At 38.9% G+C, this 17,324-nt stretch overlaps 1 protein-coding gene across 20 annotated transcripts in view; it reads right to left on the bottom strand.

The window, feature by feature from the left end:
- Positions 1 to 17,324, bottom strand: part of LOC143748429 (protein 4.1-like) — an 87,627-nt gene that overhangs the window by 30,408 nt on the left and 39,895 nt on the right. For all 20 annotated transcript variants that reach the window (XM_077240471.1, XM_077240467.1, XM_077240463.1 and 17 more), the window contains 3 exons: positions 12,413 to 12,500; positions 5,221 to 5,373; positions 5,049 to 5,146 (listed from right to left, as the gene is read on the bottom strand). In XM_077240471.1, coding sequence (XP_077096586.1) covers positions 5,049 to 5,146; positions 5,221 to 5,373; positions 12,413 to 12,500 — 339 coding nt within the window. The remainder of the gene's footprint in view (positions 1 to 5,048; positions 5,147 to 5,220; positions 5,374 to 12,412; positions 12,501 to 17,324) is intronic.

A 17,324-nucleotide genomic window follows, 5' to 3' on the forward strand; every position in this document is an offset into this window, starting at 1 on the left:
AGATGGATGGATGATATTTGGATGGATGGATGATAGATAGATAGATGGATGATAGATAGATAGATAGATAGATAGATAGATAGATAGATAGATAGATAGATAGATAGATAGATAGATAGATAGATAGATGGATGGATGATAGATAGATAGATGGATGGATGATATTTGGATGGATGGATGATAGATAGATAGATGGATGATAGATGGAGAGAGAGATAGATGGATGGATGATATTTGGATGGATGATAGATAGATAGATGGATGGATGATAGATAGATAGATGGATGGATTATAGATAGATGGATGGATGATAGATGGAGAAAGAGATAGATGGATGGATGATATTTGGATGGATGATAGATGGATGATAGATAGATAGATAGATAGATAGATAGATGGATGGATGGATGATATATAGATAGATGATGGATGATAGATAGATGGATGGATTATAGATAGATGGATGGATGATAGATGGAGAGAGAGATAGATGGATGGATGATATTTGGATGGATGATAGATGGATGGATGATAGATAGATAGATAGATAGATGGATGGATGGATGATATATAGATAGATGATGGATGATAGATAGATAGATAGATGGATGGATTATAGATAGATGGATGGATGATAGATGGAGAGAGAGATAGATGGATGGATGATATTTGGATGGATGATAGATGGATGGATGATAGATAGATAGATAGATGATTTGGATGATAGATAGATGGATGAATGGATGGATGGATGATATTTGGATGGATGATAGCAGTGTTGTGTACTCGAGACTCGGACTCGGTCTCGAGACCATATTTTTATGGTCTCGGTCTTGTCATTGACTCGTGTGCATTTTGACTCGGAATTGACTCGTACTCTAACATATTAGGACTCGGACTTATTCCCGAATCCACTCGAGACCCATTCAAAATATGTCATGATTATTACTGTATGTTAATATTTCTTTAAATTGTTGTTTGATTGAAACGTCTTGCTGAGTTTCTTGTGCGCAACTGCGCATGACTTGAGACTAATGGTGTGTTCACACCCAACGCGAATTTAATTATTTGCGCGAGTAGAATACATACAAAGTCAATGCAAAGACGCGAATAGGCGCATCATTCGCGCCAGGCGTTGCGAATGACGCGAATTGGACGACGCGTTTGCCGCGAATGTCTTCCACTCAAGTTGAAAAATTTGAACTCGACCAAATGTTCAAGCGTCTAACTAGACGCGATAGTCGCATATTTGACGCTCTATTCGCGTTCGGTGTGAACACACCGTAACGTTCGCGGCGCGCAAATGCAGCAGGATCCAGGTCAGATGTGTTGTGGCCTCTAGCTCAACTACGTATTGAATGTCTGCCTTATCATCCATAATTCAGTTTGCATATAAGAACCACACAGAATTCGCGTGCAGTATGTTATGTGTAAGAGCCCTAACTGATTGTAATAATTAAGTCATAATTTTAATAAAATTACCTTTACACCGCTATGTGGCCTTTTTACCATTACAGTGTATGATTCCATGGTATATTTGATTTACTGTTTGAGTATGGTGCCAATTTTATTGTTACCACCAAATATTTTACATATTCTTGAAGATATCTTTAGGTCTGGTTTCAGACCCAACCTAGGTTATCCAACCTCTCTGGTCTCGGTCTCGACTCGGACTCGACCCTCTATGGTCTCGGTCTTGACTCGGACTCGCCCCTTTATGGTCTTGGTCTCGACTCGCCCCTCTATGGTCTCGGTCTCGACTCGGACTCGCCCCTCTATGGTCTCGGTCTCGACTCGGACTCGACCCTCTATGGTCCCGGTCTCGACTCGGACTCGCCCCTCTATGGTCTCGGTCACGACTCGGACTCGACCCTCTATGGTCTCGGTCACGACTCGGACTCGACCCTCTATGGTCTCGGTCTCGACTCGGACTCGACCCTCTATGGTCTCGGTCTCGACTCGGACTCGCCCCTTTATGGTCTCGGTCTCGACTCGGACTCGACCCTCTATGGTCTCGGTCTCGACTCGGACTCGCCCCTTTATGGTCTCGGTCTCGACTCGGACTCGCCCCTTTATGGTCTCAGGTCTCGACTCGGACTCGCCCCATTATGGTCTCGGTCTCGACTCGGACCCGACCCTCTATGGTCTCGGTCTCGACTCGGACTCGCCCCTTTATGGTCTCGGTCTCGACTCGGACTCGACCCTCTATGGTCTCGGTCTCGACTCGGACTCGCCCCTTTATGGTCTCGGTCTCAACTCGGACTCGACCCTCTATGGTCTCGGTCTCGACTCGGACTCGCCCCTTTATGGTCTCGGTCTCGACTCGGACTCGCCCCTTTATGGTCTCGGGTCTCGACTTGGACTCGCCCCTTTATGGTCTCGGTCTCGACTCGGACTCGACCCTCTATGGTCTCGGTCTCGACTCGGACTCACCCCTTTATGGTCTCGGTCTCGACTCGGACTCGCCCCTTTATGGTCTCGGGTCTCGACTTGGACTCGCCCCTTTATGGTCTCGGTCTCGACTCGGACTCGACCCTCTATGGTCTCGGTCTCGACTCGGACTCGCCCCTTTATGGTCTCGGTCTCGACTCGCCCCTCTATGGTCTCGGTCTCGACTCGGACTCGCCCCTCTATGGTCTCGGTCTCGACTCGGACTCGCCCCTCTATGGTCTCGGTCTCGACTCGGACTCGACCCTCTATGGTCCCGGTCTCGACCCGGACTCGCCCCTCTATGGTCTCGGTCACGACTCGGACTCGACCCTCTATGGTCTCGGTCACGACTCGGACTCGACCCTCTATGGTCTCGGTCTCGACTCGGACTCGACCCTCTATGGTCTCGGTCTCGACTCGGACTCGCCCCTTTATGGTCTCGGTCTCGACTCGGACTCGACCCTCTATGGTCTCGGTCTCGACTCGGACTCGCCCCTTTATGGTCTCGGTCTCGACTCGGACTCGCCCCTTTATGGTCTCAGGTCTCGACTCGGACTCGCCCCTTTATGGTCTCGGTCTCGACTCGGACCCGACCCTCTATGGTCTCGGTCTCGACTCGGACTCGCCCCTTTATGGTCTCGGTCTCGACTCGGACTCGACCCTCTATGGTCTCGGTCTCGACTCGGACTCGACCCTCTATGGTCTCGGTCTCGACTCGGACTCGCCCCTTTATGGTCTCGGTCTCGACTCGGACTCGCCCCTTTATGGTCTCGGGTCTCGACTTGGACTCGCCCCTTTATGGTCTCGGTCTCGACTCGGACCCGACCCTCTATGGTCTCGGTCTCGACTCGGACTCGCCCCTTTATGGTCTCGGTCTCGACCCGGACTCGACCCTCTATGGTCTCGGTCTCGACTCGGACTCGCCCCTTTATGGTCTCGGTCTCGACTCGGACTCGCCCCTTTATGGTCTCGGTCTCGACTCGGACTCGACCCTTTATGGTCTCGGTCTCGACTCGACCCTTTATGGTCTCGGTCTCGACTCGGACTCGCCCCTTTATGGTCTCGGTCACGACTCGGACTCGACCCTTTATGGTCTCGGTCTCGACTCGGACTCGCCCCTTTATGGTCTCGGTCACGACTCGGACACGACCCTTTATGGTCTCGGTCTCGACTCGGACTCGAGTGAGCTGGTCTCGACTACAAAACTGGATGATAGATAGATGGATGGATGATATTTGGATGGATGATAGATAGATGGATGGATGGATGATAGATAGATGGATGGATGGATGGATGGATGGGTGATATTTGGATGGATGATAGATAGATGGATGGACGGATGGATGGATGATAGATGGATGGATGATACATAGATAGGTTCGCTTGTCTCGGTTCGGTGCGTGTGTGTGTTGCACGGTTCGACGCATGCGCAATGTAACCTCGTGCCCGTGATCTCAGACAGTGTGTTTTCTTTTCGCGCGAAATAAGAGATGTGTGGACAATGGACATACATATGAGGCTTGTTGGACTTGAACCGGCGCTGCACAGAGCGATCGATGAATAACATCAAAGTACCGCGAGAGAAATGGCTCCGTCGGCTCACTCTCGCGGTACTTTGATATCATAAACCGATCGGTCTGTGCAGCGCCGGTTCAAGTCGAACAAGCCTACAGTAAAAGTGGAGTATGGAGAGCTGCAGGTCTCGTCATGTATAGAAATGGCAAGTGGGAGATATAAGGAAGGCTAACCGGAGTTGGAGGATGCGCCAGCGTCGTATAAGTCCGGTGTGTGGGAACATTTTGGATTTCATGTTACCTATGATATTTAAATATATACAGTGACACCAAGTTTAGATAAGAACTCCAGTCATATGTTTCCAAATACTGCACTTTAATTTCAAGTGAAAAAAATGTATTCTCACTCTCAGGGAATAGAAGCATTGTTGATACTGTTTTTGTGTTGAGGTTGAACTTATGTTTCACTTTATGGTTATGCCTTTACTATTGTTATAGCCTCATTATAGGCAATTATGTGTAACATATTTTGACTTATTTAACAGATAGTGCTTTAAGAGTTCCTCTCTTTTTCTTTTAAAAGATAGACATTTTGTAAGAGCTACACTGACGTTGACAGTTTGATAAATGCAAGTTAATTTTAATCTTTGTGTGCTAAAAATGCACATAAGTCCCTGTAGAGGTAGCGATACACATTCTCCTGTTTTGCCAAATAAACAAAAGCATTTCATCAATGTCTTCTCTCTTGCTGTATCAAAATGTCACCTAGCTTTCTTCAGAGATGGTCTCAATAATGTGCTTAAAGTCAAGACAAATTCAGTTTGTGCATGATTACATGATATACATTTTTTTTTAATACTGTATCCTGAATTGTGGATAATTAAGCTGTAGCCTATATCATATGCTGAAGTACATTTCTGGAGTGTTAAAGATTAAAAGAAAAAATAACAACAAGAACCGTACAGAACCGAAAACCGTGACCCTAAAACCGTGATACGAACCGAACCGTGGGTTTTGTGAACCGTGCCACCCCTAATGGATGGATAGATAGATAGATGTGGATGGATGATAGATAGATGGATGGATGGATAGAGTCTCTCTCACCTGAAGAAGGTATGATGCTCCACACACACTTTCCACAGCCTCTTCGCTGCTTTGTGATTTGGGAGTTTGAAGCCGATCGTGCTCTCGAAGTGCTCGAGCTGATGAAGAGAGAGAGCAAAGCGTTTCAGAGCTCGTTCGACCGTTCAGACCTGAAGCAGAGCGAGACCCTCACCTCTCCGGGCCGGACCTTGATGTAGAAGTTGTTCCTCTTGTAGGAGATCTTGAGTATTTTGGGCCAGGCGAAGCGATTGATGCGCAGTTTATCCCTGTAGACGAGGAGGCCGCTGGAACACACTCCCAGCATGATCTCCACACTCTCCGAATCCTGAGGAACACACACACAACGTTACAGAGGAAAACACACAGGAACCGCTTTACAACTACAACCACAGAAAAAAGTTACTGGAAAAAAAAAATATATTATTAATAATAATAAAAAAAATTATATATATACACACACATATATAAAACCCATTAAACTTATTTTATTTAAGCTAGTTGCCAAAGAAACCTTCCACATTTTTATTTACTTGACGTACTAAAATAACTAAAATTGAAATAAAATTAATAAAAACTATACTGAGATTTATTTTAAATAACCCAAAATGTGATAAAAACAGCAGAAGCCAACAACAAAATGACTAAAACTTTAACTAAAATACAATGAATATACAACTCAAAATATTAATAAAAACGACATTAAAAAATACCTGTTAATTGAAATAAAGCTAAAATAAAATAAAATATAAATATTAGCTTAAAAAAAAGAAAGAAAATGGATAAATGTTGCCTTGGTCATAAACTGAAATAAGCACTAAAATTATTAACTGGAAATTCTCACACGCGCACACACACGCACACACACACACGCACACGCACACGCACACACACACACGCACACACAAGCGCACGCACACACACACCCACACACACACAGCTGTAAGAGTTTACTAACACTACAACTGAAACCACAAAAAATTATCCTGAAAATAAAATTATAAATATATATATATAAGCCATTAAACTTATTTTATTTAATCTATAGTTGCCAAAGAAACCTTTCTCATTTTTATTTAGTTTAACTTGAAATAACTAAAACTGAATAAGATTAATAAAAACTACATTGACGTTTATATTAAATAAAACAAAAGTAATAAAAATGAAAAAAGCCAACAACAAAATTACTTAAACGAAGTCAAAATAAAAAAATGGAGAATATAAAACTCATATAAAACACAGGAACCGCTTTACACACTCAGATTATCAACTGAAAGCACACATTTTTTTTACTGAAAAAAATTTATTAAATTATATATATATATATATATATATATATATATATATATATATAAACTATTAAAAATATCATTTAATTGAAATGAACCTGAAATAAAATATAAATATTAGCTAAAATACGAAATAAAAATGAATAAATGTTGCCTTAGCAACAAACTGAAAGAAGTGTAAGTTGAAGCACTAAAATTATTAACTGGAAATAAATAAAAACCAAAAATAACTGAAATAATAATGAATTAAACCCAAAAATCTATACAAAAAAAAAAAAATTACTAAAGCACATAACGAAATTACTAAAAATGTAATTTAAATTCTAATTAAAAATAATATTAATAAAATAAAAAATTCCTTGATCTTTTGCATGAGAGGTTACTGTACTAAAATAAAAATATCATAAGTTTCAGAACTCAAAGCTTGCTCTTTAGTCCAAAACCAGCTTTTATTGAAACCAAGCTCAGAAAACGACTCGTTTTGGATTTTGTCACAAGGTCGACGCCCACTTCTACATCATCGCCTCTTTAGCCCCGCCCACTGATTCACACACGTTATGCATTGGTAAATACGAGAGAGACACAAACACAGGATTATTATCCAGCAACAAAACCACAGAGACGCCAGAAGATCCAGATCGCGTCAGTAACACACTTTTCATTCGTTCACTTTACGGCAGATTTCGTTTTTAATCACAACAGTTACAGGCTTTTCAGAGAGATGTAAAATAAAACATGATGCAGTGACGACTATATTGACAAGTCTGAGTAACACTGTTTTTACCATGTGACTCTATTGCTGTGTCTGTTACAGATCGTTTGATATGTACTTGTTTTACTTTCACTGATGAATGATGAATATAAGTGCGACTAACGATGGGACATTCATTCAGAATTCATTTACATGAAACAACGCAAGTTAATATGAGCGACAAAATGGACGTTCTTCATAGTCATTTAAACCAGCGTTGTTTTAGTATCTAATATGCCATTATAGTTTTTGTTAATATTTTGAATTAGAATTTATTTTTATATCTTCTGTTTTCATTTTATTTTCAGTTAAAGTTTTAGTAATTAAGTTTTTTTTCCAGTTTTTTTTTAAATCCCTTAAAAATGTCACAAGTTTCACTTTATTTAGTTTAATCTATTTTAGCACTTCAAAATCAAACAAAATTAAAATGAGAAATATATCAAGGTTTTTTTTTTATGTTTCTTTATTTCAGTTAAAATTTATTTTATTTCAAGTAATAATTTTTTTATGGCTTTAGTTAACTATAATAACCGTGTTTATGCGTCAATTTATGAGATATACACTAAAAAAATTGCTGTTGAAAAATCTTAGTTCTGCGTTCGACACTATAGATTATGAAATACTTTTAGATCGATTACAAAATTACACTGGTATTCAGCGACAGGCATTAAGGTGGTTTAGATCGTACCTATCAGACCGTTACCATTAGGGCTGTCACTTTACGTTCGAAAATCGATTGCACAATCGATCGGACCAACCAACACAAGTCTCGAAAACGAAAATAGGGAATCGATTTTAACTTTTTTTTTTTTTAACCAAAAATGTGTTTTAGGTAGACAGATCAATACAGTACACAGAACATGTAGGATGTTGGAAAATAACAATGTCTGTTCTGTTAACCAAATGCTTTTTAATATTCGCTATTACTTCAGTGCAATTGAACAAGCACGCCGTTATTTGTTGCTTAGTGACGTGTGTGTTCAAGCAAGCCATAAATGCGCAGATTCTGCGCAATACGCTGTATTTAATATATCATGAGGACTCACGAGTTGCGTATTTGCGCTAAATCCACGCAGATTTGGCTTACACGAACTTTCCCAGCAAAGTGAGTAAACATAGAAGCACGCCAAATTGGCTCGTGATATGACAGCGTTACCCGCCAAAGTTCATTTTTATCCAAATTTGGCGGGTGTTAATTTCAATCCTTGAATGTTGCACTCCTGTTTGTCATTGTGCAAAAAACTTCACACCAATAAATCATCAGAAATATTTATAAGACTTGTGCGCGTCTCAAGCGCCCTCTTTACGTTCGTCCTAATGCCTGTTAGTTGTCCGTGGATTTGCCAATATTTGGTGTTGAAAATGGAAACGTCTTTAGACATGGAAAAAACGATTTTACAATCGATTCAATGAACACATATGTCTCAAAAATCGAACAGGATTTTTTCACAAAAGTGACAGTCCTAGTTACCATTTTGTTTATTTAAACTGGAAATTATCAAAGATAACGTAAGTAAATTATGGAGTGCCTCAAGGCTCAGTTTTAGGCCCTTTGCTATTTTCAGTATATATGCTGCAACTTAGTAATATTATAAGAAAACATGGAATTAGTTTCCACTGCTATGCTGATAATACTCAGTTATACAATTCATCACAACCAGATGAAATCTCTGAATTATCAAAGTCGACAAAGTGTGTTAAAGATATAAAATATTGGATGACCAGTAATTTTTCACTCGATTAAATTTGGATTAGAAATAAAGTATTATTTATTGGTCCAAAAACCTGCACACAGAATCTCTCAGAAAATAATTTGCATTGAGAAGGAGGTATACTGTATCCTCTTAGTTAAAGACCTGGGAGTTAAAAATGATCCTGATGGTTTCACACTTAATCCTCCATTCTTTTTCAGTTAAGGTGTCTTTTCTTCTCCACCTGTTTTTGTCTGACCCAGCTGACCCAATGAGCATTTCACTGTCCAATGGTCAGGCCTTCACTGCAATTGCTAGCATTGCTTTAGTATTGCATCCTTCTCATGGGCATTTAATAATAAATAAAAAAAATAGATTTTTTTTGGCTTATTTTATCTGTAAAAGAAAACATGCCTAATAATTATGTACACCTGAATATAAGGTGTTTTTTAATTTCCAGCCTTCAAGAACAATTATATATGTATTAGACAGACACTTTTCTTTCGAATATCATATTTCATTTGTTACTAGGGGTGTAACGATACCCTCATGTCACCATTCGATACAAATTATGATACTCTAAGATATATGAAAAAAGGTTAACACATTTTTTTTTTTTTACTGTTGATTAAAATGCTAATTGTGGTTTCACATTGTGTGTGTAAATGAATAGTATTGGAATTGATGCTGAAACCCAATGCAGGACAATAGAGACACCAGAATAACAATATTCATGATTCTGATGCTGAAAATACACAATTTTTATAGACGAATACGCTTGAACTCTTTCACTGACTAAATATATTTAAAATAATGTAGGACTTTTTACTGGTAACATCAGACATTTGGCATTAACAGGACACACAAATATTCACCATTGCATTATTATACACTGACCTAAAGGATTATTAGGAACACCATACTTATACTGTGCTTGACCCCCTTTTGCCTTCAGAACTGCCTTAATTCTACGTAGCATTGATTCAACAAGGTGCTGAAAGCATTCTTTAGAAATGTTAGCCCATATTGATAGGATAGCATCTTGCAGTTGATGGAGATTTATGGGAAGCTCAGGTTTCACCACATCCCAAAGATGCACTATTGGGTTGAGATCTGGTGTCTATACTGGCCATTTTAGTACAATGAACTCATTGTCATGTTCAAGAAACCAATTTGAAATGATTCGAGCTTTTTGACATGGTGCATTATCCTGCTGGAAGTAGCCATCAGAGGATGGGTACATGGTGGCCATAAAGGGATGGACATGGTCAGAAACAATGCTCAGGTAGGCCGTGGCATTTAAACGATGCCCAATTGGCACTAAGGGGCCTAAAGTGTGCCAAGAAAACATCCCCCACACCATTACACCACCACCACCAGCCTGCACAGTGGTAACAAGGCATGATGGATCCATGTTCTCATTCTGTTTACGCCAAATTCTGACTCTATCATCTGAATGTCTCAACAAAAATCGAGACTCATCAGACCAGGCAACATTTTTCCAGTCTTCAACTGTCCAATTTTGGTGAGCTCTTGCAAATTGTAGCCTCTTTTTCCTATTTGTAGTGGAGATGAGTGGTACCCGGTGGGGTCTTCTGCTGTTGTAGCCCATCCGCCTCAAGGTTGTGCGTGTTGTGGCTTCACAAATGCTTTGCTGCATACCTCGGTTGTAACGAGTGGTTATTTCAGTCAAAGTTGCTCTTCTATCAGCTTGAATCAGTCGGCCCATTCTCCTCTGACCTCTAGCATCAACAAGGCATTTTCGCCCACAGGACTGCCGCATACTGGATGTTTTTCCCTTTTCACACCATTCTTTGTAAACCCTAGAAATGGTTGTGTGTGAAAATCCCAGTAACTGAGCAGATTGTGAAATACTCAGACCGGCCCGTCTGGCACCAACAACCATGCCACGTCAAAATTGCTTAAATCACCTTTCTTTCCCATTCTGAGATTCAGTTTGGAGTTCAGGAGATTGTCTTGACCAGGACCACACCCCTAAATGCATTGAAGCAACTGCCATGTGATTGGTTCGTTAGATAATTGCATTAATCAGAAATTGAACAGGTGTTCCTAATAATACTTTAGGGGAGTGTACATTATATTCAACATTATATATAGTAGTTTAATGTAGTACTGACACTAAAACTATGAAAGCTTGCATTTTTCCTCGCTCAGTAATTTTCATTTTGGGTGAACTATCCACAATACATATTGTTGCATTTTTGTATTGCGATATATTGTGACACGATATATTATTACACCCCTATATGTTACAAAAACAACATCCTTCTACCTTAGAAACATCATGCACGTTTCATCACAATACAACATTGCTATATAATAACTAATGCATTATCATCAGAGCACCATCGCTCTTTATATGACGACATGTATATGAAGAGCTGCTGTTTTTCAGCACGTTTGCTGCGGCACGAATAATGACTGCGGCTGAACAATGACACGCCGTCTGCAACGAGCTGAAGCACACACACACACACACACACACACACACACACACACACGCACGCACGCACGCTGTAGTCGCATTACCAACAATGCATCATCAAAGGCTGATGAGACCTTCATGTTATTAATGCATGCATGCACCTACAAACACACGCAACACATCAGCGCAGCCTCTTACCTCCTCCTGCACCGGTGCAATGCACTCAAACAACCGTCCGATCAGCTGAGTCAGTGGGGGAGGGGCGAGAGACACAGAGAGAGAGAGGGAGAGAGAGAGAGAGAGAGAACTGCGATGGGCAGCACGAGCCAATCAGGAGAGCAGCATGAACATGCATTAACAGGAGAAGAGAGATCGAAGCTTTACGATCGCACAACTGGAACGTCACCGTTTAAAAAGATCGAGTGTGTTGTTCATTGAGGCGAGACACTACATGCAAAAGTATATATTTATCATGCACCGGCTTCCATGACTAAACATCCAAAATACACGTTTTATTGCACTTGATCTATTTGCATCTGTAGATTTCAATCTGAATCTATCTCTTTAAAGGCGGTGAGTTTGAGTCACACACCAAACTTTACAGTTTTATTCATCTGTGTACTCTGAAGGTTTGTTCATATATCATTCGCCTGGTTTATTTTACTCTTGAAAACAAGGTGATTTTTTTTTTAGCTCTAATGTGTCAACAAAATCAAACATGAATTTAGAACCTGGCTTTATCCAATGTTCAGATTTCTGTTCTATAAATGTATGCAAATTAGAGCACATTCAAAAAGATTGAATTCAAACATTCAAATAATGCCTCATTTGCATATTTAAAATATTTCAACTAGGTAAAGTATGGTGAGATCTATTAGTTATCTATTAGAAAAAAACTATTAGTCTAAGATTTCTAGGTTTTATTGTTGTAAAGTCAGAAGAGCTTGAGATGAGCAGCACTGGCGCAGGTTAATGGGAGGAGCGTTAGTACAACACACACACACACACACGCGAGCGTGCGCAGACACAAACAGCACATACTCCTATTTAAGTGCACGCGCACACACACACACGCGCGCATGCATGCACATACACAGACACTCAGCACATACACACACGTGCACATGCACACACACACAGTGCATTCAGACATATGCACGTGCACGCAGGCACACACACTCACTTCTTACCTTGGCACGGTGCAGGTCGACTCCGTACATGGAGAGTTTCTTTGCGTTTTCCAGGAACATCATGTCGGCTTCAGCAGGAGTCATCCCTCTATAAACACACACACACACACAGATTACTGCTTACTGAAACATGTTAACACACACCAACAGATGCTGCGAGCTTGCAGTTGGACTACTAAAGACTTCATAGTAATATGAAGCTTAACTTCACACTTATCTGTGTTAATTATGCAACATTTACTTAATTACTCAGCATGACAGATGACTGACACACACACACACACACACACAAACACACTCACACACACACACACACAGCGCTTACAGTCAATATACACACAACACCCTGTTTTGCTTGAGTTTCTGTCTGTAAGCCAGTACACAAAGCAGGGCATTGTGGGTCGAGACGGGCATGGACACAGGCTCAGTGAGTCTTTGTGCGATCGGACATTGACTGACACTGATCTATTTTACATTAATGAGCACAATAATCACAGCAGCATCTATGAACTGATCTGTGAATTAAACGTCTTTCTCTGTACCAATGACTGTGTGCTGTTATTGTTAATCAAAACTATTACAAACATTTTCTTTAATTGAAATAAATAAAATAAAATACAAATATCTTTGGTATTCATACTAATGTCGGTAACCAGATAGTTGACGGTAGACATCGACTTCCTACTATTGAACTCAATGTTACTGACATTCTTCAAAATATATTTTTTTGTGTTCAGCAGAACAAAGAAACTCATGTTTGGAACAACATGAGGGTGAGAACATTATGACAGAATTACAATTTTTGGGTGAACAAACCCTTTAAATGTGACGTACGGATCAGTTAAGCAGCAGCGCGAGTCTTTTCTTCCACTTTACAAAGTTATAGCACAAAAAAACATGCATGAAACCCAGAAGGAATGTTAAAAGATACAGTACAACTTATTAAAATTAATCAGTCAGTGCTTCAACCGCGGAAAGACGTCAATAAAACAGCTTGTGAACTTAACGTTGCATTTACTTCAGGAAAGTTACCCAATGTTCACAGATCAATATCATTATGAATAATCGGCTATCGACAGATATCATTATGAATGATCGGCTATCGACAGATATCATTATGAATGATCGGCTATCGACAGATATCATTCTGAATGATCGGCTATTGACAGATATCATTATGAATGATCGGCTATTGACAGATATCATTATGAATGATCGGCTATCGACAGATATCATTCTGAATGATCGGCTATTGACAGATATCATTCTGAATGATCGGCTATCGACAGATATCATTCTGAATGATCGGCTATTGACAGATATCATTCTGAATGATCGGCTATTGACAGATATCATTCTGAATGATCGGCTATTGACAGATATCATTCTGAATGATCGGCTATCGACAGATATCATTCTGAATGATCGGCTATTGACAGATATCATTATGAATGATCGGCTATCGACAGATATCATTATGAATGATCGGCTATTGACAGATATCATTCTGAATGATCGGCTATCGACAGATATCATTCTGAATGATCGGCTATCGGTATTGACAGATATCATTCTGAATGATCGGCTATCGACAGATATCATTATGAATAATCGGCTATTGACAGATATCATTATGAATGATCGGCTATCGACAGATATCATTATGAATGATCGGCTATCGACAGATATCATTATGAATAATCGGCTATCGACAGATATCATTATGAATGATCGGCTATCGACAGATATCATTATGAATAATCAGCTATCGACAGATATCATTCTGAATGATCGGCTATCGGTATTGACAGATATCATTCTGAATGATCGGCTATCGACAGATATCATTATGAATAATCGGCTATTGACAGATATCATTATGAATGATCGGCTATCGACAGATATCATTATGAATAATCGGCTATTGACAGATATCATTATGAATGATCGGCTATCGACAGATATCATTATGAATGATCGGCTATCGACAGATATCATTCTGAATGATCGGCTATCGACAGATATCATTATGAATAATCGGCTATTGACAGATATCATTATGAATGATCGGCTATCGACAGATATCATTATGAATGATCGGCTATCGACAGATATCATTATGAATAATCGGCTATTGACAGATATCATTATGAATGATCGGCTATCGACAGATATCATAATGAATAATCAGCTATCGACAGATATCATTATGAATAATCGGCTATCGACAGATATCATTATGAATGATCGGCTATCGACAGATATCATTCTGAATGATCGGCTATCGACAGATATCATTCTGAATGATCGGCTATCGGTATTGACAGATATCATTCTGAATGATCGGCTATCGACAGATATCATTATGAATAATCGGCTATTGACAGATATCATTATGAATGATCGGCTATCGACAGATATCATTATGAATGATCGGCTATCGACAGATATCATTATGAATAATCGGCTATCGACAGATATCATTATGAATGATCGGCTATTGACAGATATCATTATGAATAATCGGCTATCGACAGATATCATTCTGAATGATCGGCTATCGACAGATATCATTCTGAATGATCGGCTATCGGTATCGACAGATATCATTCTGAATGATCGGCTATCGACAGATATCATTATGAATAATCGGCTATTGACAGATATCATTATGAATAATTGGCTATTGACAGATATCATTATGAATAATCGGCTATCGACAGTTATCATTATGAATAATCGGCTATCGACAGCTATTCTGAATAATCGGCTATCGACAGCTATTCTGAATAATCGGCTATCCACAGATATCATTATGAATAATCGGCTATCGACAGATATCATTATGAATAATCGGCTATCGACAGATATAATTATGAATAATTGGCTATCGACAGATATCATTATGAATAATTGGCTATCGACAGATATCATTATGAATAATCAGCTATCGACAGATATCATTATGAATAATCAGCTATCGACAGATATCATTATGAATAATTGCCTATTGACAGATATCATTATGAATAATCGGGTATTGACAGATATCATTATGAATAATCGGTATCGACAGATATCATTATGAATAATCGGCTATCGGTAGATAACATTCTGAATAATCAGCCATCTATATCGACAGATATCATTCTGAATAATCGGCTATAGACAGATATCATTATGAATAATCGGTATCGACAGATATCATTATGAATAATCGGCTATCGGTAGATAACATTCTGAATAATCAGCCATCTATATCGACAGATATCATTCTGAATAATCGGCTATTGACAGATATCATTATGAATAATCTGCTATTGACAGATATCATTATGAATAATCGGCTATCGGTAGATAACATTCTGAATACTCGGCTATTGACAGATATCATTATTAATAATCGATATCGACAGATATCATTATTAATAATCGATATCGACAGATATCATTATGAATAATCGGCTATGAGTTTCGGCAGATATCATTCTGAATGATCGGCTATCGACAGATATCATTATGAATAATCGGCTATTGACAGATATCATTATGAATAATTGGCTATTGACAGATATCATTATGAATAATCGGCTATTGACAGATATCATTATGAATAATCGGCTATCGACAGTTATCATTCTGAATAATCGGCTATCGACAGCTATTCTGAATAATCGGCCATCGACAGCTATTCTGAATAATCGGCTATCGACAGATACCATTATGAATAATCGGCTATATTCTGAATAATCGGCTATCGACAGATATCATTATGAATAATCGGCTATGAGTTTCGGCAGATATCATTATGAATGATCGGCTATCGACAGATATCATTATGAATAATTGGCTATCGACAGATATCATTATGAATAATTGGCTATTGACAGATATCATTATGAATAATCAGCTATTGACAGATATCATAATGAATAATCAGCTATCGACAGATATCATCATGAATAATCGGCTATTGACAGATATCATTATGAATAATCGGCTATTGACAGATATCATTATGAATAATCGGCTATTGACAGATATCATTATGAATAATCGGCTATCGACAGATATCATTATGAATAATCGGTATCGACAGATATCATTCTGAATAATCGGCTATAGACAGATATCATTATGAATAATCTGCTATTGACAGATATCATTATGAATGATCGGCTATCGGTAGGTATCATTATGAATAATCGGCTATCGGTAGATAACATTCTGAATACTCGGCTATTGACAGATATCATTATTAATAATCGGTATCGACAGATATCATTATGAATAATCGGCTATAGGTAGATAACATTCAGAATAATCAGCCATCTATATCGACAGATATCATTATGAATAATCGGCTATCGATAGATATCATTTTGAATAATTGGCTATTGACAGATATCATTATGAATAATCGGCTATCGACAGATATCATTATGAATAATCGACTATTGACAGATATCATTATGAATAATCGGCTATTGACATATCATTATGAATACTCGGCTATTGACAGATATCATTATGAATAATCGGCTATTGACAGATATCACTATGAATAATCGGTATCGACAGATATCATTATGAATAATCGGCTATCGGTAGATAACATTCTGAATAATCAGCCATCTATATCGACAGATATCATTCTGAATAATCGGCTATCGACAGATATCATTATGAATAATCGGCTATCGACAGATATCATTATGAATAATCGGCTATCGACAGATATCGTTATGAATAATCGGCTATTGACAAATATCATTATGAATAATCGGCTATTGACAGATATCATTATGAATAATCGGCTATCGACAGATATCATTATGAATAATCTGCTATCGACAGATATCATTATGAATACTCGGCTATTGACAGATATCATTATGAATTATCGGTATCG

This window comes from Siphateles boraxobius, unplaced genomic scaffold (genome assembly GCF_051911475.1).
Source record: "Siphateles boraxobius isolate OS27281-9 unplaced genomic scaffold, OSU_SipBor_1 232, whole genome shotgun sequence".
Classification (NCBI taxonomy): Eukaryota; Metazoa; Chordata; class Actinopteri; order Cypriniformes; family Leuciscidae; genus Siphateles; species Siphateles boraxobius.